The 26,744-nt window shown below is 33.7% G+C and overlaps 3 protein-coding genes across 4 annotated transcripts; 1 reads left to right on the forward strand and 2 right to left on the reverse strand.

Annotated features, from left to right (window-relative positions):
- The first annotated feature begins 904 nt into the window (after nt 1-904).
- Nucleotides 905-11,295, forward strand: LOC133801232 (peptidyl-prolyl cis-trans isomerase PASTICCINO1). Of its 2 annotated transcripts, none has more exons than XM_062239406.1 (22): nt 905-1,093; nt 1,258-1,357; nt 3,905-4,015; nt 4,146-4,230; nt 4,329-4,398; nt 4,786-4,883; nt 5,120-5,242; nt 5,385-5,417; nt 5,829-5,887; nt 5,990-6,074; nt 6,313-6,471; nt 7,769-7,826; nt 8,102-8,250; nt 8,461-8,558; nt 8,705-8,774; nt 8,962-9,021; nt 9,184-9,240; nt 9,636-9,704; nt 9,815-9,892; nt 10,428-10,529; nt 10,621-10,692; nt 10,797-11,295. In XM_062239406.1, the coding sequence occupies exons 3-22, from the start codon at nt 3,942-3,944 to the stop codon at nt 11,058-11,060; spliced, it is 1,863 nt and encodes a 620-aa protein (XP_062095390.1). In that variant the 5' UTR covers nt 905-1,093; nt 1,258-1,357; nt 3,905-3,941; the 3' UTR covers nt 11,061-11,295. The 2 variants fall into 2 exon arrangements, with proteins under 2 accessions (XP_062095390.1, XP_062095389.1); XM_062239405.1 differs by having other exon boundaries at nt 3,927-4,015.
- A 231-nt stretch (nt 11,296-11,526) lies between these two features.
- Nucleotides 11,527-12,487, reverse strand: LOC133802511 (copper transporter 6-like). Its single transcript, XM_062240835.1, has one exon. The coding sequence runs from the start codon at nt 12,343-12,345 to the stop codon at nt 11,863-11,865; it is 483 nt and encodes a 160-aa protein (XP_062096819.1). The 5' UTR covers nt 12,346-12,487; the 3' UTR covers nt 11,527-11,862.
- Nucleotides 12,488-13,922: 1,435 nt separating this feature from the next.
- On the reverse strand, nt 13,923-14,963 carry LOC133802512 (copper transporter 2-like). Its single transcript, XM_062240836.1, has one exon. The coding sequence runs from the start codon at nt 14,625-14,627 to the stop codon at nt 14,181-14,183; it is 447 nt and encodes a 148-aa protein (XP_062096820.1). The 5' UTR covers nt 14,628-14,963; the 3' UTR covers nt 13,923-14,180.
- Nucleotides 14,964-26,744: the final 11,781 nt, after the last annotated feature.

A 26,744-nucleotide genomic window follows, 5' to 3' on the forward strand; every position in this document is an offset into this window, starting at 1 on the left:
ACCGCATGCAAACAACTGAAAAAAAAAAGAAAGAACGCTCGGGAAACAAAGGGAAAAAAACTGATCGGAAAAGGTAAAGTAAAAGAAAACTACCTTTGTAAAATTTTAAAAAATTACATAAAATAAAATTACCTAACTACCCCTGGAATTAAAAAATAATCATTAGAAACAACATATGGCATAATAAGACATCTTAACAAAAATATGGGAAAAAAAACCACAAAAGTGATAAAAAAGTATAAAAAGCCATACAAAAGTTAAGATGAAAAAAAAGCCATATTTTTTAAAATATCAATTAAAAGTCCATATAAAATGTAATTTTATGGCAGTTTGGTTATATTGATAAAATTTGATTTATTAAATTTGAGTCTAGAGTGACAAATTCATATGATTTTAAAATATAAAATACCATATGAGTATTATTGAAAAAAGATGGTACCAAATCGATACTTTGCACAAACATGGTAACAAATAAGTAAATTCTCATTCTAAATTAAGAAATTAATAACCTTTTTAACTAATATTTCTTTTCTTGCAGCTAGTAACCTGTCTTCACCAGCATCTTCTTTATTAGTATTATTATTATTATTATTATTATTATTATTATTTTGTTAATGATGTAAAAATAATTATAAAATTAATTGAGATTATAAATTAGACAACCGGACAAAAAAAATAAATTAGACAATAATTTTTAATCATTTTAAAAAAATTAATTTAAAGTGCAAAAATATCAAACTAAGAAATAATTATAAAAAATACCCTACTAAAATAATTACACAAAATACAGAAATAATGAGGTTACTAGCCAGTTAAAGAGTGCCACGTGTTAATCATTATTGTGTTTTAATTAACAAAAGCCGGCTCTTGGTTGCTGAACTACTCCAACTAATATGGTGCCAAATCGAGTACGGTAACATTTTTATTTCTAACAAGAAAATCAATACAATCAACCGTAGTGATCTCTTCACTGTATGAATAACAACATATAGAAGAACTCTGCAAATTTCAGTTTTGGTCATTGAACGTTGAAAGTCGACGTTTTTTAGTCAAACCGATCTCATTTCGTCTTCTCCAACTCGCTCAATTTCAGGTAATTTTCAGCTCCATTAAAGCGCAATGTAAAAATCTTCAATTGTTATAATCAACGTGTTTGGTAGCTGAGAATTTGCTGGAAATTTAAATTTAAACCTAGGCTTAATCTTTTGATTTTACAGAGTGCTAGAATTATAATTAGCTACCTCTTCTCCTTCACAGATCTCCAAGCTCTCCCCCAACTAACCACTGCCGCCGCCTGCCAACCACCGCCCGTCGTCATTGACTGGTATTGTTCTGCTCTGCTAATGCGCTTATAGAGGTCAGTATTTCTCACCGGTTTATATAAGTAAATGTGCCATACTCATAAATGTATTTTCTATTTGTTTGTGTGTTTTCGAGGCTAGCAATTACCATTCTTCCATGTACTCTGATTGATGTAACATCTACTCTCTTCCATTTTCACTCTTATTTTTCCTTTTTCCTGTTGGTTGTGAATTGTTTCAAAACTTTCAAATTGGTATTTTTTTTATATAAATCTTCCTCTCTTTGCATGTATGCGTGTTTTGTGCAATCTTAGTCTCTCCTCAGATTTCATCTGGGTGTTTTCACTTTCCATAATATTGTATTATTGTCTATTTATAGATGTTGATTTTTTTAAAATTAAATAAAATTAAAAATGATTATTTTAGAATTGAAATTTGAGGGTAACGAAAGCTTTTTGGTGGATTGAATTTGTTTCTTCTTGTTATTATTAATATAGGTTCTTTTTTGTGAAGGTACTACTGGATACAGTTGCAGTATTATTTATTATATGAATTTGAAGATCAAAAGAAAGCAAAAGACATTAATGATAGCTCTAGGACACCGTACTACAGTTCTCTAATAGACTAAATGTAATCATTGTTTGATATTTGGATCCTAATTTGGTTAGTTTCATTCTTAGGTTTTGTGGTTTGTAATTGGCATGTGGAGCTTTGAATATAAATATGCATGTATATGATAATCATTGAATATCATTGCCAATTCTCTGTTTGTCAGGAAGCATATAGAGAGTATATGTATAGATACAATATAATTTATAAATGTAACTTATAGGAAATAAGCATTGAATATAACAGACAATTCTCTGTTTGTCAAGTTGATGCCAGCCAAAGTTGAGTAATTCTTTCTTGTTCTGTACAGCACACCAATGTACAAACTATTTTCCTTGTCTCGCTTCATAATAACCGATTAAGCAGCCCTATGTCACTCTAACAACTCCACCTTTGGTCTTTCACCCATAATCATTTGCATCTAAGGTGCCTTACCTTGTGTTATGTAGGATCCTTTCTACAAGATCATGCATTTTGAGCCTCATAATACCAATCCCTATCACCTTACACCAACCACTCTCAATGTCTCAAACCAGTTCCCTAATTGGTTTCAGTTCGTGTTGCATCACACGAAGAACATTAACACTTTTCTAACCATCCTCAGCCATAGCAGTGCCTAGATATTGTTGCTGACTATAATTTCTTTGTGGGCAGAATCTCCTAATATTACCTTCTTATTCACAGGTGTATAACTTTATCACCTTTTTGATGTTATTATAACTATATTGTTTTTTATAAGACTTGGACCAATATCTTCCTCTTCCATTTTCAATTCAAACTCTGGCCAGTTTCTCCATTTGCCACTTCGGGTTTCATCCCTACATTCCATGATCAAAATTCAGCACAGATAGTTTATGTGTTTAATGGCTTGGCTGTCATCATCTCCAATCTTCTCACTATCAATTGAAGAGGAAGTAATAACTATCTTCTTCAAGTCATCAAGATTCTGTTCTAAGTCTTTCGTGGTGTGCATCTTGAAACCAAAAAACCTCTCCTTAAGCAAAGTCCTATTTGTTAATGACTCCGTGAGATACAATTCTTCCAGCTTGTTCCAGACTCCAAATGCTGATTCTTCTCCATCAAAACCTTCCTAACCACATTGTCAACAAGATAAAGAATTAGTCTTAATTATGCATGTGAAGAGTAATCTTGACTAAACTGTTAAGTTAGTTGGAAGCTTGTTAGTAGTTGGCAAGAAACATCAAGAATGCAGCTTATGGCCAATAAACACTAACATTTACAAGTGGCTGGAAGTCTCTTATTAGTCTTAGGGTCTTTATATATTCTTAAGCTAATGTATTAGAAATTCTTGATGCCATTGTTCAAGTAATCTGTATTGTCCTGAGGGTGTAATACTTTGATTTAGTGGACTGACTAGACTTTGTGTCTCTCTTGGATGTAAGACCAGTTTTGATAGTTTTGGTCCAAACCAAGTACTTAACTTCTCTCTTAGTCTTTTACTGTTATTTTATTGTTCATTGCGTATATATATGGTTTCTGTTCTTTTTTCATATTTTGTTTTGTGCTGTGTTCTGTTAGTGCATTGTGCTTTGAGCAGATTGTTGGTGAAACAAGGCAAGGAAATTCCTCACAATGCATTTCCTTTGTTTTTAAAAATTACTCACAATATTGTAGACTTAATGGGATGAGAAAGATAATATGAAATTTTTGTGTTTGGTATGTGAGTTGCTAGGAAAGTAATTTGGAAAAGAGAAACATTGGAGTGAGTATTATATGGAATCTTTACTGTTTGAAATTACACATGATTTTTGAACTTTTTTATGTGTAATAGAAGAATAGTAATAAATATATTTAGAATTTTTAAAATTTAAATTAAAGTAAAAAAAATTTACATATATATATATTTAATGTATGTGAATTTTTGCTAATAAGTTAAATAAATTAATATTATTAAGATGTCTACTTTGGTCATTTTATATTTCCACAACAATATAGTCAGTTGTACTAATAATCTAGGTTTTGGATCATTTTAGAATGTTTGGAATATAATTTCAGAGACTGTGATTGACGATGGCTACTGAAGAAGGTGCTGAACAAGGGTTTATGCCTCAGAAGAAGAAATCACCCTCTGATGAAGATAAGAGGTTTATTTCATTTTCTTGAATGAAGATTTAAGTTTTGTGATTTGAAATTGATTCTATATATATATATATATATATATTATATGTATAAATATATTTTTTTTCTTTTTCTTTTTCTTTTTTGTATGAAAAGGAAGAAGAAGATTGTTCCAGGAAGTTTGATGAAAGCTTTAATGCGGCCCGGTGGAGGTGATTCAAGACCATCTGATGGAGATCAGGTTAAGTACTAAATAATTTTTATTCCCAGCTTACACCCTCTTGGATGGAGAAAATGAAATAGAAGTGTGATTGTTGAAATGGAGCTTATGTTTTTCAGGTCATTTATCACTGCACCATTCGAACACTGGATGGAGTTGTTGTCGAATCTACAATTGCAGAAAATGGAGGTCAGTTGCTTTTTGGCTACTTTTAGCAGTTTAAACTATACACATGCTACCAACTAGAGCCAGTGTCATGAAATTTCCGCACGCGGTTCTATTTATAGTTTTTGTTTTGTTGGTAGACTGAATGCACCATTGCAATATTTGTACTGCCCCTTCGAGTAATGATCTTTTTTGCCATATTTTAGAGGTTGACAATCTTTTCTCTAGTATATGGAGCAATTCGCTTTATCTTCTGATTTTAATCTTTGCATGCAATAATTCCATTTAGTTGCGCAAGAACTACTTCAGGCTCCAATGAACCTTTTACTGAATGTTGTGGATTTTCACAGCTGCTTTTTTTTTTTTTTTTTTTCATATTCTACTCAATTGTTGGAATGAATATATTAATAGGCAAGGGTATTCCAATAAGAAATGTCCTGGGGAAAAGCAAGATGTTATTAGGATTGCTTGAAGGGATTCCAACCATGTTGAAGGGTGAAATAGCAATGGTAACGCCTTCCTAGTTTCCATACTTTTTTATTTTTAGTTCTGCTCAAATACAAGTATAGTGATTATTGTAGTTAATAGAGGGGAAAATTTGATACAAAATGGGACCATAAATCTTTAGTTTCCTATAAGAACAAATTGAATAACAAATAAGAAATAAAAGGAAGAAAGAAAACGAGAATTTAGATATCTATTTCTCTACTGATTTTTCTTTTTTCGTAAATTTTTTTTGTTTTAGTTTAAGATGAAGCCTCAATTGCACTATGGAGAGGATGATTGCCCAATTACAGTTCCCAGTGGATTTCCAAAGGATGATGAACTTCATTTTGAGATTGAGATGATAGATTTCTTTAAAGCCAAGGCAAGAATGTTATGCTGCAACTCTTACTTTCTATACACATGTCTATCTTCTAATAATGTGGTGACACTGAGAGATCATGTTTGCACCTAATCTTTACTTCTTTTCTCTTTTCTAATATTATTGTTTTTTCTGTTTATTTCAGGTCATTAGTGATGACTTGGGTGTCATAAAGAAGGTATTAAAATGATGATATTTTTTGTGTTGCACGCCAATATAGCGCTATACTTCTAATATTTTTTAAGTGGTCAAATGAACAGGAAATGTTTTGAAGAAGTAATGCACATGTCTAGGATAGGTCTCTTATAAGTTTTTTCTTTGCATAGAAAAGAACGGTTAGTTGGATTACTATCTTTTCCTTTGTTCCTTTTCAAGTTCAATACTATTCAAATGCCATTGTCTGAAAATCAAATTCTATATTTTGTTTAAAAGAGCATTCCATAAACCATAAGCACGTAAATAAGTAGATAAAATGTTTGAATTAAACCTCATAATTATGCAAAAACTAGGAACAGGGTTTACAAGGGAACCGGTATACGTTTAAATTCAAATCATTCTCTGTGATATGCTCTTCATTTTAAATTGACAGGTCATAACTGAAGGAAAGGGTTGGGAATCACCAAGGGAGCCTTATGAAGTAAAAGCCTGGTAGGAACCTGTTTCATGCTCTGTTTGCACACTCCTCGCTGTTGATTTTCAATAACCATCTATTTCATTAAAACTGTCAATTATTTATATGGCTCTGATCAGGATTTCTGCAAAAACTTTTGATGGAAAAGAGATTGTTTCGCGTACTCAGGGAGAACCATTCTTCTTCACTTTTGGAAAGTCTGAGGTTTGTGCTGCGTTGCTGTTGTTGTTGTTGTTGTTTTTTTTTTTTTTAAATACAAATGATTTAGCCGTTAGTTTATGATATGTGGTTATGATCTTTGCACTCCTGATTGTTATGAATTCTCTGCTCTCAGTGTGTATGTATGTCAGTTTCAAGCTGTTCGTAATGTGTATACTGAATTTAATAAGCTCAAGCGACACAGAATTCATGTTGCGATCATGATTTGAACCCTTCTTTATAGGTACCTAAAGGTCTTGAAATGGGAATTGGCACAATGGCCAGGGAAGAGAAGGCAGTAATATATGTTACAAGCCAGTACTTAACTCAGTCCCCATTTATGCCAGAAGTAGAAGGTATTGAAGAAGTATACTTTGATGTGGAGCTTGTCCATTTTGTTCAGGTAAGCAAAGTTGCTCCTGCTGCAAATCATGGTTGCTTGAATATTTATTTGAAATCCATGTTTCCAACACTTTTTTATTTTACTGGACTTCGAACTTCTTAAGCTTGAAAAAATCTCTTCAGTTGACAAATGTGTAATTTCTTAGTTTACGTGTTATGATGGTATTAATTGCAATATGAATGTGATACTTATTTGACTAAAATGGGTTATAAATTTTTAGTCCTTTATTCGTGTAGTCCTGTAATAAAGTCTTTTTAAAGTCACACTTTAGTTAGTTTTAGATGTTATGTGGTGTCTGTTAGGTTTCCTATATGGTATTTAAAAGTTTTATTAGTCTACGAAACGATCCATAATTGGTATTTCGAGGAGTACTAAGTAAACTCTCTATTACACTCTCCTTCGTCTATGCATGACATGTGGATATTATTCAATTTTTTATATTTTAATATTTTTTCAAATCATTAGAGAAATCATATGTCATTTATTGATTTAAGAGAGTTTAATATAGAGTGTATTTAGCATTTCTCCTGGTATTTCAATCAGTTTTTTGTAAGTATAAAAAATATTGAAACACCTGGCTGCACATTATTGGTCATTTTTTAAATCTATTATTCTTAACCACGATGCCTCTGGGAAATTGCTCATCCAGTGTTTGAACTAGCAAACCTACTTGATAATGCATATTTGTTGCTTAACATTTATCATTTTCTCATTAAGTTTTTATATCTGGTTCTAGTACTTTAAAAAGTGTGTTTTTTATTATTTTTGGTTCTCTTTTAACGTTGCAAACTGCTGATAGAGTAGTCCAAGAGTAAATAACGAAATATGAATATGAAGAGAGAATATGAGTGTATTTTTGAATCAAAATGAAGAAACAAACTGTTTACAGGGTATTCGAGAGACCCAGTGCTCTCCCAGATTCAAACTTAATTACAAGATAGATCATCCATACCCTCTCCTTACACTCTTGCCCCTTCTAATACTCTTAGAGCCTTCCATAACAAACTACCTGCTTGCTGCAAAAAACCGTTAGGCTACTGCTCTAACCTGCCAGCTAATATTCAAACATGTCACACGTTAACTTTCTTATGACGAGTATAGATTATATGAATAGGAGGTCTATCAATTGCTTAATTTCTGAAACCTTTGGAAATATTAGGAGACATAGATGCAGTGTGTCAACCAATTGTTTACAGGGAATATATTTCTTTTAACAAATTTCCAAGTCCCTTGCTAACAATACTACTTGCAATTCTTTCTTAATATTAAAAATTGAACATGCATTTTCTCTTGACAGGTGCGGGACATGCTTGGAGATGGACGTCTAATAAAACGACGCATACAAGATGGAAAAGGTATGGGCAGGATTTCATGTTATGGTCAAATTTGTAGATTCCTAGAACATTTGGATTATGGAATGGCGTGCAAGATTCCATAGGTTCTTATTAGATTGCTCCTCAATTTACCTTTATTTTCCAAGTGGCTTCGGTCTCTGTGAATAATGTATATGGTTCATTATTCTTCTAAATCACAACATTTTTGTATTATAAGTAAAATTTAGATATATATATCAGATATGTGTCATTGTACAGTATTTTGTTTTATAATTAAATATATGTTGACTATTTAGGTGAGTTCCCCATGGACTGCCCTCTCCATGACAGTTTACTACGTGTCCATTACAAAGGGATGCTTCTAAATGAAGAAAATAGAGTCTTCTATGATACAAGGAAAGATAACAATGGACAGCCTTTGGAATTCAGTTCAGGAGAAGGCCTTGTAAGTTGTCGTCTCAAAAGAATGCAACTAATTAGGATTTTTTAATTTAGCTTTGTATCTCTCTCTCTCTCTCTACTATGATTCATTTTCTTGAGCACCTTGACAAAATTTGCGGACTGATATTCTGCAACTTGTGTTAAAACAGTGCTTCTGTATATGTATTCATTAGTCATTCAATTGTTGCTGTAAGGCTTTTGTTTACTGTGGTAGGTGCCTGAGGGATTTGAAATGTGTGTCCGATTAATGCTGCCTGGAGAGGTTGCACTAGTCACATGTCCTCCTGATTATGCATATGACAAGTTTCCTAGGTTACTTTCTAAAATTTTTTACCCTTCTAGTAGTTATCTTCACTTGATGCTATATATCAACTTATGCATATCGTGAATGAAAATTTCCTGTATCAGTATCATTTTCATACTAACGCTTTTCCTCCCCTTTATTCCCAATCATCTAGGCCTGCTTATGTTCCTGAAGGGGCCCATATACAGTGGGAGATAGAGCTTCTTGGCTTTGAGACGCCAAAGGTAAATTTATTTGGAAATTATGAAATTTGGTGAAGCATTTTATATTTCATGGGGGATTTGTAAGTCTTCTAAATTTGTAGACAGCTATGTCATGTGAAGACATTCTATTTCATCATTAGTTTGTGTTGCATATTTCACCAATAATATGTTGAGTAATATAATGGCATCATTGAAATCCTTGTTGCAGGACTGGACTGGTATGAATTTTCAAAGTATAATGGATGATGCGGAAAAGATCAGAAGTACGGTATGTATAAGTAGCACCTAACTTGTATAGTTGTATGTGTGGCATACATGCATGGGCATACACATGCGTGCCCCAACTTTGTTGTTTGTCGGTGTACTTTGTTCCCATTTTTCTCTTTTCTGATATGGGATTGTTAATATCTGACTTTGTTTTCATTTATAGGGTAACAGGCTCTTCAAAGAAGGAAAATACGAACTTGCTAAGGCCAAGTATGACAAGGTAATGTATTTTTTCACTTAGTACACGCGATATAGTTTAATCATTTGAGACTATTTATCTTTTCTTTAAAAACATTTTTATCTTTTAGAATGCAACGCATCAAGCCGTACATATGTTTACGATGTTTTGCTTAGACAAGGTGTTGTAACATTCTGGTTCTCTTAACAGTCTCCATTGATAGGGTAGTTGGTTCTGCTATTTATAATGCTCGTGGCTGTTCGACCTGGTGCTTCAATGACTTGTTTTCCTACTAATTCTCTTATTGTTAAATTATTCTGAGATATCGGAAACTTTGTTTGTTTAGTTTCATTGATTCTTTTTTTTTAGATGAGTTTTTTTTTGTACTTCCTGTTATTATTTTAAAGTTATCTCATGCTGAGGTAGTTTCTGTACAGGTTCTTCGAGAATTTAACCATGTTAATCCACAAGATGACGAGGAAGGGAAAGTGTTTGTAGATACACGTGTAAGTACTTTTAATGCTCCTGTTCCTCTTTTGAAACTTCTTTAGTTCCTCATCACAACTTACATCAACCTATTTGGGATTGATTTGCTCTTCATGTTGAATGTTTGAAGAATTTGTTAAATCTGAACGTGGCTGCATGCTATCTGAAGATGGGAGAATGCAAAAAATCAATTGAGACGTGCAACAAGGTATGTCTTCTCCTGTCTGTTACGTTGACAAATTTATCAATCTAGACGACTACTTGGGGTAATGCATCCACAACAAAATTATTTTATATTTAAGGGTGGGCAATTCCAGTTATAACAACAACTAAATAACATTTAACCTCTATTGGAAGCAAAAGGTGAACATCCGTGGTTCTCTTTAAGCAGTCTCTCGTTTTCTGCATGTGCTGGTTGAGCTTTAATATGTGGTGTGAAATTGTCTAAAGAAAAAAGGTTGTTCATTTTGATTTTCCTTATCATTTCACTTTGGCCTTTCGGAATGAGAAAGGAAAGGATGATTTAATCATCGACATTATTAACCTTAATAGTTATGATTCATCAGAAGACTCACATGATTTAAATGAGTTAAAAACTTTAATTCTTGTTAATATGAACCATCCAAAAGCTTAAGTTATGCTAGAGTGTTATTGGGAACATCATTAACAGGTCAATATGGGTCTAACGAGCTATTGGGTTTATGATTAATGCTTTTGAAACGTTTGTTGCTGGTGGAATGCAGGTCTTGGATGCAAACCCCGCACATGTCAAAGCTCTTTACCGTCGTGGTATGGCCTATATGGCAGGTGGAGATTTTGAGGAAGCAAAGAGTGACTTCCAAAAGGTCTTTCTTCTTATTGAGTCATCAAATTTATAATGATTTAAAGATTCCTTCTTGAAGATGTATAATTTCTTCTCGATTTAATTTTATACAGATGATAAAAGTAGACAAGTCTTCAGAACCTGATGCAAAAGCCGCTCTACTAAAACTGAAGCAAAAGGAACAGGTAGGAATTAAGTAGACATGCTATGTATCTCAACTTACAAAGAACATTTTCTTTTCTCTTCTTTTTTCTTTAATTTTGTTTTTCTCACTGATTGGTGAGAGCAGGAAACGAAGCAGAAAGTTCAGAAACAGTTTAGAGGATTATTTGACAAGAAGCCAGGAGAAATCGCAGATGTTGGAACCGAAGACGAAAAAGATAAGACAGTTGCAAAAGAGGCAAATGTGGGCAAGGAAGGAGACTCAGATGGCAATAGTTCTGAGGATTCTGATGAAGTTGTGGAGGATGCGCGTCAAGCGAGGTGGTTTTCATTTTGGCCTAGTGGGAAACTTTTTTCATCACTTGGCCTGGAAAGATGTACAATTTTGTGATCAGTATGAGAAATAATAATACGTTTTAGAATTCATTTCAAACCAGTTGAGATATTGGTTTGGTAAAATTTATTCAAAGAGAGACAAAATATTAGCAACTTAAATGTAACCAACTGTTATTTTGTTCCCTAAGATGTGCAAAATGTACGAGTTAGTTAGCTCTTGTTTCTTTGTATACCATAACCAATAAAAGAAGTGTAGCCTTTAATAATTGAAACGAGAAAATATTTGTTCATCGTGTTTTTATTTCATTATCTTTTCGTTCTTGCATGTTTAACTTTTTTTCAAGTACAAGGAATATGTCATTAGACTGTTTTAGTTAAGAATTATTAATTTTACAAACGCATAAACAATTAGTTCGTTTAATTATAAGTAAATGATATCTATATTCACAATATAATTTGATAAGTAATCACACTTTACCTCCAAAAATATTTAGGTCGAAATCCTAACCAACTAAAATAAGTAATAACTAAAATAACCATTTATTTATTCTAGTCATTGATTATAAGTGTGAGCTCTACACAAGATTTCACTGTGGGACCATACCAAACAATGGTCTAGATTACAATGTCATTACACAGAACTCAGCACACTTGCCTTTGATGCAGACCTAAACTTTTTAGTCAACAACCTTAACCATAACGAAACTAGGAACAAAGGCCGCATTAACAAGACTTTATTACAAACCACAAACAACACAACAGAACATACACCCTAAGATCCCATTTATTGTTATTTTATCCGGGAGGGCAAGCACTAGAGGTAAACACACAGCATAGAAAGTAGTTATGTATATTGTTCAGACTTTGGGAGCAGCTTGGTTGGTCTGGGCATGTGAACGAGTTTTGATGAGGAAGAATCCGAGGGTGTGTCCAGCCACAGCAGCTATGAAGATTCCTATGTTGAAGGACATGACAGAGAGCATGACTAGATAAGCAAAACCCATCCTGAAAGCGTAGACGCTGGCTTGAATGGCACCCGCCTTGATGGGGCTGGTGCCGGCTTTTATAGTTGGAGAGACAGACAAAACCTCAGAAGCTACAGCTATCAGAAAGATTAAGAAGAAAGCAAGCACATACATACCAAGATTCTGGTTTGGCCAACCAGAGAACAAGATCACAGCATCTTTTCCCCAGTAGAGGCTCGAGTGCATCATCACCTCTGTTGTGTTTCTCAGGTCGCCACCCATACCGGACATGTTGCCGCCACTCATACCAGGCATGTCATCACCACGACCACCCATGATGTTCATATCGCCGGGATTATGTCCCTCATGTGACATTTTCTTTGAGGGAAAGAGTAGAGAGTTGGTGTGATTTGGGTTTTGGCATAGTTATTATAACTTTTCTTGTATTTGTGTATGTATATAATATGAATGGAAAGAGGAGCTGGAAAGCACATCTTGGAGATGCTGACGAGGTTTGGGAAGTGCAAAAAGGACTTTTGATTGGTTATATACAACATTTATTTATGCTTCATGATTTTTGTCAGTTTTTCATTTATTTATTATTGTCACTCTGTTTATTACTTAAGATATCAATAGCAATAGGGATATATATTGAGTCTAAAGCTCTACGAAAGTGAAAAGAAACGAAACCATATTTCATAGATGGCAACTTAGGTTTCTTGACTACCTTAACATATTTTTATAAAATTTAAATTATGGTTTTTCATAGTCAGATTATTGAGTTTTATTTTTTCCTCTCACATTATTATAGGATCTTAAATGAACCAGTTGTTGATTTTATGTTTTTTTTTGGTAACAAAATTGTATTACCTACATCTATTTATAGCGGCGTACGTAGATGTTAGTGGTGTTATCTCTAATTTTGTTTGTACTGCCATTAATAATTTGCTTTTCTTTTCAAGTATTTTGCCTTGTAGAGAATTTTTTATATATGACGGAAAATGTAAAACGTCCACTATTGAAGCCATCCAAAAGGAGAAAAAAAAAGTTGCTAACATGGTTTGGTGAATTACCGAAAGTGTGCATATACATGTATATATGAATGAATTAGTATGGGAATTATAAGAAGTGATTTGAATTTATGACCCAATTGACATTGTTGTATTGTATTCATTAATATGGGGTTATAATTTATTACTCAATCGACTTAATAAGCTAACGTGTATAAATGGAATATTCTCAACAATCATTTGCAGGTATAGTAGTGTCGTGCAAGTTTTTTTAACACCCACTGAAATGACAACAAAAAATTATAGTTCATTTGGTATAGTAGTGTTGTGCAAAGGTGTCGAATGTGAAAAGACCTCTGCTCGAAAGAAGAAAAAAAACACAGTTGGCAGGGAGAGTAGAGTACCTCCGAGAAGAATGCTCAGCACACAGTGCCTTCTTTAAAATAAATAAAAATAAATGAGATCCTTTCTACCAGCACAACAGAGAAAATTTTAGTGTTGTGGTTTTGGGTGCTTTGAAATAATGCTAGCAAGTATTGGAGTATGGTGTTTACATTAATAAGAACATGAGTAACCAATTGATTTTTTAGATGAAGCGTACGATTCTTGTCAGCAACCCACATCAGTCTGAATTGTTCTTGAGCCCACGACCAAAGCCTCTTCCTCAACCAAAGTTAACTAAGAACAGTAGCTCCTTCTTTGTAGTCTAGCAAAGTATTCAAGAAGGTTTTCTGAACAGCTCACAACAGAATTCAAATGACTCACATGGTGAGTTGTCTTGTCTAAACCAGTACATAACAAACCTATACATCTTATTAACTAACTTTTTCATAGTTAGAAATACTTGTGTGACTACGAATTAATTTTTTCATTTTTATAAAAGAATGAAGACAACAAATTTTAATTCTTTCGTGTATAGAAAACACCAACCACTTTGGCCATGAGAATATATAGCATATTCCTTATTAGGTTGTGTAATTTTACATCATTCGATACGAACTAGTATAGCTATAATTTTAACATAAAATTATTGACTACTGCTATGTTACATACAAATATTCATAATCATATGTGTATATTTTTTTTCCAATTCATTAAAACAAAAATCCGAAGTGAATACCAAAACAAGAACTAAACACACATATTATGCATACACACACATATATTTTGTATATATATAAATGTCACCATTAACGTGTCTCACTCGTGAACAAAAGATTCCTCAACATCATGATTCTCCTCTTGTTTGAGAAAGAAATGCTCCATAGAGGAGCTAGCCTTGACGAGGAAAAACCCTACACCATGGCCGGCGACGGCAACAATGAAAACTCCGACATTGAAAGACATCAAAGAAAGCATAACCAAGTAAGAAACCCCAACGCGAAAACCATACACGCAAGCCTGACTCAAAGCCGTCATCATCGGAGGTACACCGGCGGCTTTGAGAAAGGCGATCGGTACAGAGAGAACCTCGACGGCGGCAGCCATGAAAAAGACTAAAAACAGAGACAATATGTACATACCGGGGCTATGGCCGCCGGGCCACCCTGAGAAGAGGATTATAGCGTTGGTACTCCATTGAAAGCTCATCCCATTTTGCATCTTCATATTCATCGTCCCATCACCACTCATATTTCCCATATCCATATCTCTTCGATATTTATGAATTTTACTAATTAGAACCTATATATATATATATGTGTGTGTGTATTGATCTGTCAAGAAAGATCGATGTTCGAGTTTCTTTGATATGATCACACTTTGTTCTTGTGTTTGTGTTATATACCGAATTATTTAAATGGACGAGACTTTTTGAAAGTTTTTGTTAGTATATATACGTATAATCGATTGGACATGTTTTGGTGTAAACAAGGTGTGTTACTACCAATGAGACAAAATCATGAATTATGACTAGGCTATGTTTGGCCGGAAGGATGGAGAGAATGGAGGAGTGGAAAAGAAAGAAAAGGAAAGGAAAGAAAGGAGTAATCATTTATGTTGTTTAACAATTTAGGAAAGATGGAAGATGATATTCTATCATTTTGTTTGGTATTTAATTGAAAGAAAATGTGAAGATGGAGAGTGATATGATTATAAAATTCTATCTTATTTTAATATATTATTTGTTTATTATTTTTGTTTTTAATTTGTTATTTAATTATAAATTACATGAAAATTATATGAAAAAATATATACAACATTTAAATATCTCTTCTATCTATTATATATAAAAAGTGTGTAGATAACGGAAATTCTTGGTTTTAACGGTTTTTTATTTTTTTAATGTTAACTATAACGGAATATTTTTATATCTAACAGAATATTTTTATATTTAACGGTAGTTTGTAAACATCTATTAAACTTAAATAAAATAAAATAATTAATTAAAAAATTTAAGATAAGATATTTTTTAGATATTTTACAATGATAATTATTTAAAAATAATAAATAATTAAACAAATTAAAATATGATATTTTTGAGATATTTTACAATGATAATTATTTAAAAATAATAAATGATTAAATATTTTTTAGATATTCTACAACAATAATTACTTAAAAATAATAAAATCATACATTTTATAACTTAAATAAAAAAAATTTAAACTTAAACTCACTTATTAGAATAATATCATATTAAATATATAATATAATCTAATGTGAATTAGTAACAAATTACTTTTTTTTTTAAAAAAAGCTAGCCAGAAACTTAAATTTAAAATACACGTATAATATTTAATATTACATTAAACATATAATATATAATCTCTTGTTGTTACTCCCAAATTCAAAAATTAGAACAAACATAAATTTAAATAAAAATAAATAAATTATTTAATAAAATAAAATATTTATTTCAAAATTTATATGACATTAATATAAATTTAATAAAAATAATTAATAAATTCTATAAATAAAACTAAGCAAACGTGCATATTGCACGTTGCTTGTATCTAGTATAATAATAAGTGTGTAGATAACGAAAATTCTTGGTTTTAAAGGTTTTTATTTTTTTTAATGTTAACCTTAACGGAATATTGTTATATTTAACAAAATATTCTTATATTTAAGGGATATTTGTAAATACTTAAACTTAAATAAAATAAAATAAATAATTCAAAAAAAATTAAAATAAGATATTTTTGAGATATTTTACAATGATAATTATTTAAAAATAATAAAATCATATGTTTTATAACTTAAATAAAAATGAATTAAACTTAAACTCACTTCTTAGAATAATATCATATTAAACATATAATATAATCTACTTTCAATTAGCAATAAATCACTTTTTCGAAAAAACTAGCAAGGAACTTAAATTTAAAATCCACGTATAATATTTAATATTACAATAAACATATAATATATAATCTATTGTCATCACTCTCAAATTCAAAAACTAGAACACATATAAACTTAAACAAAAATAAATAAATTATTTGATTAAAATAAGATATTTATTTGAAATTTATATGACATTAATATAAATTTAATAAAAATAATTAATAAATTCTATAAATAAAACAAAGCAAACATGCATATTGCATATTACTTGTATCTAGTATCTTATAATAAGAGTTTACAATTTATTGAACAAAATTAGTAATTAAATATATTTACTTCAATTATCAAAAACATTAGCTTACATTTTATATTTATAATAATTAATTCCAATTAAAATATATATTTTTTCTATTTTCCAACTATTATTAATCATCCATATCAAAAAAAAAAAAAAAATCTATTAGTAACGTTAACTAAACAATACAACAACAAAAAAAAAAAGTATAAATAGCAAACTGTTGAAGCCGTTTTTTTGTCAACTTAGATTTAAGAAAATAAATAAGAACGATCAGAATTTTATGTGGTTCAACAGTTAAAATGTGTCTAGTCCACGAGTCAATATTATTGCTTGGTGATATTCTCTCAAAGCTTTTACAAGGCAATTCGGCAGAGTGTTATCAATACCAAATTGTGCATATCTAAAAATGAAATTCTCTAGGTTATTTATAGACGTGGTTAGCAAAATATATTCCCCTTATTTTGTGAAGTTACAATTCAAATTTGAAATAAATATAATTAAATGCATTAATTACATAATATCTCATGATAATTGAGATTTAATATCAGATAATAACAAATTCCTAAGGAATATAGATATCCTAACAGTTGTCGTGTGCAAAGCGTGTCGTTAACCTCGAATGCAAGGTTTACACGTTTTCAAGATCGACCAACACTTCGAGCTCGTTATTATAGTCAGTCTCATCCTTAGCCAATGATTTCATCGAGCTCAATCTTCGGAGACCAACACCTCCGAGCTCGCACTAAGACTTGAATTACACACATGCCCTGGGGAAGATTCGTTCTTTCGAGCTTGATGCTTAAGCTTGAGCCTTCTGAGCTTGTGCTCAATCGCCAACAAGGACAAGTAAAAAATCATGCAAGTGTTTAGCCATTGCTTGTTATTTTTGAGTTTACATCTTACGAGCCTATATTTCGAGGCTCATTTATGACGGTGTCGAAATTTGGGTGTATACATTTTTCCCCTTCAAAAGTGTTGGTTTGAATCCTATGAAAAAGAAACTTTTGAACTCCACTTTTCGAAAAACGTGCCACCTACCACACTCGAGTGTGGACACGAGTGTTTAACGCCCAAACGTGACTTCCACTTAACGGTGGTTGTAGTATAGATCGGGCGGTCGATTCCACAAGGAGGCAAATAAATAAAGTTAATCAATAAATAAAGTTTAGAGATAAATAATATGAAGAAAATAGAACAAGTGATATTTTTGTTGTTTTTTAAATTTAAATATTAGAAATAAAGATAGAATAAAGTGTGATGTAACAATAGGTAACAAGTAAGAAGGATCAAGAGTCACCAATATGCATACTTATTTATTTGGATCTTTGATTCACAAAAGTTACACAAATGAGAAGTTCACATTCCAACTATTTATTTGGAAGATTTAACATTGAAGCACAAATATGTTTTACAAAAAATGTATTCAAGTGATTATTATTCTTTACCATGGTAAGATGAGATAAATCTTATGAGAAATCTAAAAATGACATTATACCATTGGCAATAATGCAATAAAAGATTGGACATAAAACCTAACACAAATATTACTTTTACTATTTATAAAATACATAGAAAGAGCATGACTAATTCTATATAGATTTTAGCAAAAGTACATATATATGAGTGAGATGGAGAAAATGATAAAGATATTATCTATATTATTTTCACTAATTTGATAATACATAGAAAGTGCTTGACAAAATCTATATACTATTAGTAAACATAAATATAGATAATAAGATGAAGAAGTAGAGATGAAAGAAAATAAATCACTAAAATATATAAACTTTAAGCATATGGTGAATCAAAAATACCAAACAAAGTCATAGTGCATATAGGATCATCCTAACCTTCCTAAGAAGGTTAGCCTATTATGCTAGACATTCTCATGAAATTCTAGAGAGAAAATATGAGAAATGAGACTAAAATTTGGTAGAGTTTATCTACCTAAAAATTACATAGAAAATTTGAAGAAAGTGTCCCTATTTAAAGATGGAGAAAATGACTAAAAAGAAATTAAACAACAATTTGGGGTTTACAAAATAAATCTGAAATATTAATAATAAAATATGATTTTGAAAAATCAAATCTTATTATAAATATTAACCTAGTTATTTTGGTGTATGGTCAAATGCTCTTTTTCAAAAACACCAAAAAAGATGAGCTTTAAAGCTCAAAATGGAAATTTTGCAAGGCCCAATACCCACAAAATGTGGGTTGAAAGTGGCTGTGGCAGATGAGGGTTTTGACTCACTCCCAGCCAATCAGAGGAGGACACGTAGGTAGCTGAAGCTGGGTCGAGTTGGGCTTTCGTGTACGTTTGGGCCGCTGGAAGAGGAAATTGAAGATTGCTTGGGCCAACGTTTGAAGGAGGCAAGGGCCTGCTGTTGGGCCTTGAGGATTTAGGCCTGCTGGGGAGTTGATACATGAAGATGTTGAAGGAGGTTGGAGGGTCACGTTGGAGTTGTATGGAGAAGGGAAGATTGGCTGCTTGTTGCTGGGACACGTGGCGCAAGGGAGAGGTGACACCTGGCGTTGGGAGAGAGGGAAAATGAGGCTGGGCCTGAGCTATTATTTGGGCTTCACTCTTTCAAAAATGCCACAATTCCTTTTCTTTCTTCAATTTTATTTATTCTTTTTTCCTTTGTTTCCAAGTGCCAAAAATACCAATTAAATCCTACAAAATAAAACAAACTAAATTAAAATTAAATATTTTCATTTATAAATTTAATCATATTAATTCGATGAAAATATTAATTAAAACTTAATTTATTTTGACTATTAAAATCAATAAATGTGTATTTTTCACCACTAATCAACGAGTCACTTGGGAATTGCACGCCAGGAGTACTCAAGTACTCTCTTTTTCTGCACACGTCCTTTCATATGACCCCTTTTTGCCGACAATGTTAGAATTAAACCCCATCCATCAGATCATTTTTCAACCCAAACCAAGGGCCTAGATCCATTCGACCTTTCACATCCCTCTTTGACGTATATATATACCCCATCTTCTTCCTCGTTCTTCACTTTTACTTCTTCAGATAACACAAACCAGAGAAAAATAAAGGAAGAACCGGAGTTTTCCTTGCATGTTTTCAAAGCCCAAAAGGCAAAGCACTCTTTTTAACCTTTGATTCTGTGAGATCGTTCCTGCAACCGCTCCTTCAATCTGCAATCTCATCACATCCTCAATCCAATTTGCGTAAGTACTCTGATCTTTACTCACATGTTTATCCCTTTTTTTACGTGTTTCTTCTGTCCATAAGATACCATTTCTGGTCTTTACTAGATTTATAAGGCCTTATTCTTGCATTAAGCAGGTTTTTTTATTTGAGTAATTTTGACATGTTCAGAACCAAGGTTTAGACAGGAAACATTTAGGGTAGAAATGTGTAAAAATGGAATTTTTCTGGTAATGGGGGGTTTCGTGAGCTTAAGAAATAGGGTTTTGGTTTAGGGTTTAAATGCATGAATCCCGAAAACATCACATTTTCTGCCAACTTTTTCCTTGAAAATTTGGGATTCTTTTAAACTGGTATTAACCGTCCCCACTCTCGCGTGGGTGCACCCTCGATGCCCGAACTTTACAATAGTTTGGGAATGACATCCGAGTTCATCTCGCCCTTTCGAGCCTTCAGTTTTGATTAAGGAAATCTTGTTATCTCGAGCTTTCGAGCTCAAGTTATCAAAATTATAATCTCCTTTTGATTTCTATATCATGGGCCCTCGCCTTTTTCTTCCTTGTTAGATGTCGCAGTACTCTGAGAATCGGTGGGGGCCCGAGTTCGCTATCCCCTATCACCCATCAACGCCCAGTCCTGAATCACCTTTCACTCGAAACCAGCGACTAATTCGCGAGCACAAAGAGAGGTGTGAGCAAGAATACATACGCGACAACTTTCGACATCAGATAGACGAAGTCGAAGAGAGAAAGAGGAAGAGACTCCGAGTGGCGGGTTATCCTGACCCAGACCTCGAGATTAGACCTATTCCCTTAGATCCCAAGCTTAAAGTCACAGCTTCCTTTCCAAAAGAAGACTCTTAGGTCGTTGATTCAAATTCTACCTATATTTGCATTCACTTAATGGTCAAACCTTTTGCACCTGCCACTCCTATTTCAACTATTTGAATGAACTCCTACGCTAGGTGAACATGAGGGACCCCTTTCAAAGATAGAGGCTTCGATTCTAAAGACTGCTATCTTCCCATATCTCTACTTCTGCTAACGAACGCTAGAATTGGGATATCGAGAAAGAGGGTAGACCGTAGAGGGTTCAACCTTTCGCCTATCAGCCGACTTTAAGCAACCTTCGCATTTCCTGCAGAGATCCCAAGTCTCCAAGTGGGCCCAAATTCAGGTTGTTGTTCAAGTTAGTGAAGTCCTTTCATTGTAATTAGACCAAAAAAGAACAGGTTTCTCGTTTACCCACAATGGAGGAGCCACCCCCACCAGGCAGGCGGCCACAGGTCATAACACACTCTTTGCACAACAAATCCACTTTGACAAAAGCTGCTACAACGCGCGGTTGCTATTAAATTATTTATTTACTTGAGACATAGGCATAGGCAGGCGGTGAGGTGGACAATCCCTTACTCTAGCTTTAGTTATAAATAAAGGGGCTTCGAAAGAACTCTTTCAAGAGGAAGGATGCAGTGAGCGAGCCTGTTAAGCTGCGATTGAGCCTAAGTCTTTCCAAAAAGAAAAGGGTAACTTTATTGCAATTCTAGTTTTCCTGTTTCAATTTCCGGGAGTGAATGTAGGAAGTGCGCACACACACGAGGGACTATCCTTTCTATCGCTTGCGCATTTACAAGAAAAAAAAAACTTTTTCAAAAAGCCTTCCCCCTCCTATTCAACAGGGCTATTAGAAAAGCAACTTCGTTCCTTGACTTATTTGCTCAATTTGACCGACCTATCTTCTTTCTATAAGCAAGCTCCCTCCGGTCGTCCAGTCCTTGGGGTCAGTTCTTGAGCATGTTGGTCCTTAGTTAACATCCATGAAAGCAAAATCCATAGCCCTCTGGTTGCACCAACATTGATTAGACCGACATTCTTGGGTATGCAAAGGGGCCTGGGGAGCATCCTTAACAGTCTAAGCACCTTTCTATCAACTCAAGGCAGGAAATGTGCATAGCCAAGATGCGGAGTTGTGGAAAGAGCAGTTGTGAGAAGCGAAAAAACCATCAAAAAACGTGATTGTTCATGAAGGTTTCCACAGAAAGACCCATTAGTTTCGGCAAACGGATCACAATTACAGGTACCTGGGAGCCTGAAGGCACAGGCAGGCCTATGACCAATCTATGTGAACAACTCGATATCTTGAGCACCTAGCTATGCCCATGTCGTAGCTTCTACGGCAACAATATTGGGAATTGTGCCCTGAAAGCATATGTAGTAGACATTGTTTTAATAAATAAATTGAATTTTTTACGCATTATATTTTATGGGCTATATTATTATATGATAATATTAAGTAAATATCATAAAATTCCTAAGTTCATATATGTGATCTCAACCACGTATTGGTACGGGAGGATTGTGTTTGAGATAAATGAACTTGAATAGTTTGTGTAGTGGCCAAAAATTGCACCAGGCCCAAATCAATTATGCTATCGTCCCAATCAGAAACTATAGCCCATTGAACACTAAAGAGACCATCAAGATAAGTCCATAAGAAACTACTCTGAACAACCAGGCCCAGTCTTTGCCCCAAACAAACCTTAGCCCACTCATCAAGAGTAGTGTTGGACTTTCACTACTCTGTAAGCCCAAAAAGCTTTATAGCGGCAAAACGACTATAAAACGTGGGCAAGGGAGTTGGGTCAATCTATAACTATCCCAAGAGAATAGGTCTTCCTCCTTTTCAGGAGGAAGATCGCTTCTCACGCTCACTCCTCAGTGGCTAAGCAACAGACTATTGAAAACTCTATAAAAGCAAGTTTCTGGACCTGAAAGAGGGGGATGATTCTTTATTCAAAAACTCAATCTCTCTCGAATATTGTCAGACTGATCACTTAGATCATCCTTCACCACCACTTTACGGTGGATTTATTCACTAGTTGTTACTTTCTTTACATTTTCTTTATTCTATATTTGAATTGCTTACTGACTTGACTGTCGGAGTCCCTTCGGCTGGCATCACCCTGGTGTCCCAAGGCTTTTACGGTCTTTCTTCCTTTGTTCTACAGGTTGTCAGTGCCCGCGATCCATCCTTTCCGATCATTGTAGATTTCAGCCTCTACAGTTCGCAGTAAAATAAAGTTATGGAATCTTTAGATTAATTACTACAAGTACGGTCCACTAGTATTATGAATACATGTGATCTAGATCCGAATTACTAGTGTAGTAGGACACTTTAGTGGAGATACTTTATATATTAGAGAATATATAGAATTGGACCAGAGATATTTATTAATACTTAGTTAAATATTGTTTCGAAGTATTAATTAAATATATCAACTGATGATCATATACAAATAGATCTTAATCCTGAAGTTACTATGAACTCCTGTTTATGTTATGTTACACCCAAATTTCAAGAATAGAAGTTTTTGATCTCGAAAGTTAGGCTCGTAAGGTGCAAGCTCAAAATAAGCCAGTTCATCATGATCAACTTTAATGAAAATGTCAAAGATAGTCTCACTAAGCAGTAAATGTGACAACGTCGGAATTGGTGAGTTCGGAAACTATGTGGTCTCAGAGAAGCTTCAAACTTGCAACAAAGGAGTGGAGCAAGTTAAAAATATCCATCTTCAAACTCTTAGAGGTTAGTTTGAACTTTTGTTCATGGAAGAATCTGAATCAATTTCTAATTATTTTGCTAGAGTATTGGCAATTGTCAATCAATTAAGAAGAAATTGTGAAGACATTCGTGAAGTGAAGGTTATAGAGAAAATTCTTCGCACTGTAACTCCAACATTTGAATACATTGCTACAAGCTTTGAAGAAAATAAAGATTTAGGTACTATGACTGCTGAGCAACTCATGTGTTCTTTACAAGCCTATGAGGAGAAACAAAAGAGGAAAAATAAGTAAAATGAGATTGTGGACCAATTACTACAACTCAACTTGAAGGAAGAAAATTTCAGCAATAATAGAGATCAAAGAAGAAGAGGACATGACCAAGGAAACGGACGTGGAAGTGGCCGTGGACAAGGAAGAGCAGGACTCCCAAGAACCTTTCTCTCTCTAAGGTTCTAATCTCAAACACTTTCTAACAGTTGTGTTTTTCTATGAGTCCTCACAACACACACGCTCAAATTCTCTTTCTTTGTATTCTCTCTTTCTCTCAATACAACTTCTCTCCTCTTTCTTTCACACTCACTTTTTTTTCACCCCTTTGAAATGAAAGATAACAACATATATATAGGTTGCCGAGATTAGTTGACAGTTAAAACAGTTGGGTTAGTAAGGATTTGTAGGAAAGATCTCCACAAATTCTACCTCTTTTCTTCAAATCCTAGCTTTAGCAAAGTTGCCTTTGACTCCAACAGTGGACCATGAAATCCTTGCTTAGTTACTAAGGTTAAGCAAATCCAAGCAATGCCTGAATTTGCCTACAGATAACACTTTAGTACCAATGTCAGCAAGATTTTCTTCTGTCTTCACCTTTTCCAGCTCAACTACTTCTTCTTCAATCTTCTCTCTAATCCAGAATAGTCTAATATCGATGTGCTTGGTTTTCTCATGGTAAACCGGATTCTTGCATAGATGAATCGATGATTGACTATCTGAGTACACAGTAGCTTTGCCTTTGAGAAGTTTCAGCTCCTTTAAGATTCCTTGTAACCATATTGCCTCTTTGAATGCTTCGGTGGTGGCCATGAACTCAGTTTCAATTGTTGATAGTGACACCACTGACTGTAGTTGGGACTTCCAACATGTGCAATCTACATTTGTTGTGAATACATATGAAGTAGTTGACCTCCTTGTATCCTTACTTGCTGCATAGTCTGCATCTACAAAACCTTCAAGTGTAACTTTCTGATCCATCTGTTTGTATCTCAGTCCTATCTCAGTAGTTCCCTTTAGATATCTAAGTAGCTACTTAAGAGCATTCCAATGCTCTAATCCGGGGTTGGACATAAACCTGCTAAGAATGCTTAGAGCATGTGCTATGTCTGGTCTAGTGCTGACCATGATGTACATTAAACACCCTAGAGCCATAGCATAAGGGACTTTTTCCATTTCCTTTGTCTCCTCGATTGTCTTTGGACTTTGATCTTTTGAAAGTGCAAATTGTCCTCCTAGAGGTACTGAAACACTCTTTGAATCCTTCATGTTGAATCTCTGAAGTACCCTCTGAATATAACTTGCTTGTTTAAGATTCAGAATCCCATCTTTTCTGTTCCTTGTCACTTCTATCACAAGTATCTTTTTAACATGCCCGAGCTCTTTCATTTCAAATTCCTCTTTAAGCTTGTATTTGATTCCCTATATCACTGTTTTGTCTTTTCCCATGATGAGCATATCATCTACATACAGCAGTAAATATACTCTTGTTGATTCCTCAAGATGCTTATAGTACAAGCAGTGGTCAAAATTTGATCTTGTGAAACCAATTTCTTGGACATAATTGTTGAATCTCTTGTTCCATTGCCGTGGAGATTGTTTAAGGCCATACAAGGATCTTTTCAGTTTGCATACAAGCCCCTTTCCCCTTGTTCCACCTGAAATCCAGGTGGTTGATGCATGTAGACCTCTTCTTACAAATAACCATTTAGAAATGTTGTTTTTACATCTAAATCTTGTTGAGTATCCATAGATAACATCAATCTTATGGTTTTATACTTTACTACAGGTGAGAACACATCAGTGTAATCAATTTCTTCCACCTGAGTAAAGCCTTTAGCCACTAACCTGGCCTTAAATCTCACTGGTTCTTCATGTGTTACTCCTTCCTTTACTTTAAAAATCCACTTGCAAGCTATCACCTTCTTGTTATCTGGTTTTTCCACCAATTCCCATGTGTCATTTTTGTTCAGAGAGTCCATCTCTTCTTTTATACCTTGATTCCACTCCTTCTTGTATTTTCCTGAAGTAGCTTCTTCTATGCTTAATGGTTCTGGTATGTCACATGTTTGAACTATAGCCAAAGCATAGGCTATTAGGTCTGCCTCATCATATCTTGCAGGTGGGTGAATTTCTCTTCTCACACGATCCCTTGCTAGCTGATATCCTGTCAAGTCTGTTGACTGGTCTGATTGATCTTCAGTATAATCTTCACCTGGTGCGTTGCTTTGCTCATTTTCTGGTTCATATCCTTTCAGTTTTATCTCAAACTCAGTCAAGTCATCATTCTTTTTCAATGCACCTGCACCATAAACATCACAACATTTCTCGGCTTTCAAGTGAGGAAAATCATATTCATTAAACACTACATTTCTTGAAATTATGACCTTAGGTCTACCATTTTGATTCAAACAAATCCTATATTATTTTGTGCCTAAAAGGTATCCAAGAAAATTTTCCTTAATGGATCTAGCATCTAGTTTGTCCTCTGTTTGGTGTGCATATGCTGCACAACCAAAAACTCTCAAGTGTTTAAGACTAGGAGGCTTGCCATACCACATTTCATATGGGGTCTTAAGTTGTATACCACGATTTGGGCTTCTATTTATAAGATAACTAGCAGTTGCTAAAGCCTCTCCCCAATATGACTTCCCTAGGCAAACATCTCACTTTATTCAATAAGGTCCTATTCATGCGTTCAGCCACTCCATTCTGTTGTGGGGTTCTAACTACAGTTATGTGCCTTGTGATTCCATACTCATTACATAGATCATCAAACTCATTATTTATAAATTCTAATCCATTATCAGTTCTAAGTGTCTTAAGTTTAAGATTTGTTTGATTTTCTACCTGGTTTTTCCAAATTTTAAACTTCTCTAGACACTCATCTTTAGTCTTAAGCAAATATGTCCAAACACATCTACTAAAATCATCAATAATGGATAAGAAATAAAACTTACCAGAATGAGTCGGAACTCTACTTGGCCCCCACAAATCCACAAGAACATACTCCAAAACCTTCTTTGTATTGTGTGTAGCAGTTGTGAATTTAATCTTATGTTGCTTTCCAAATACACATGCTTCACAGAAAGGTAATGCACAGGTCTTCAACTTGTCTATGCTTCCTTGTTTGTGAAGCTCTCTCAGCCCCTGCTCACTGATA

The sequence above is a fragment of the Humulus lupulus genome, chromosome 9 (assembly GCF_963169125.1).
Source record: "Humulus lupulus chromosome 9, drHumLupu1.1, whole genome shotgun sequence".
Classification (NCBI taxonomy): domain Eukaryota; kingdom Viridiplantae; phylum Streptophyta; class Magnoliopsida; order Rosales; family Cannabaceae; genus Humulus; species Humulus lupulus.

Excerpts from the sequence above, each read along its gene's own strand:
- LOC133802512 (XM_062240836.1), bottom strand. The coding sequence starts at position 14,627 with ATGGATATGGGAAATATGAGTGGTGATGGGACGATGAATATGAAGATG.
- LOC133802511 (XM_062240835.1), bottom strand. The coding sequence starts at position 12,345 with ATGTCACATGAGGGACATAATCCCGGCGATATGAACATCATGGGTGGT.
- LOC133801232 (XM_062239406.1), top strand. The coding sequence starts at position 3,942 with ATGGCTACTGAAGAAGGTGCTGAACAAGGGTTTATGCCTCAGAAGAAG. Across the intron at positions 7,827-8,101 it reads ACGCATACAAGATGGAAAAG|GTGAGTTCCCCATGGACTGC; the intron begins GTATGGGCAGGA and ends TTGACTATTTAG. Across the intron at positions 10,693-10,796 it reads AACTGAAGCAAAAGGAACAG|GAAACGAAGCAGAAAGTTCA; the intron begins GTAGGAATTAAG and ends TGGTGAGAGCAG.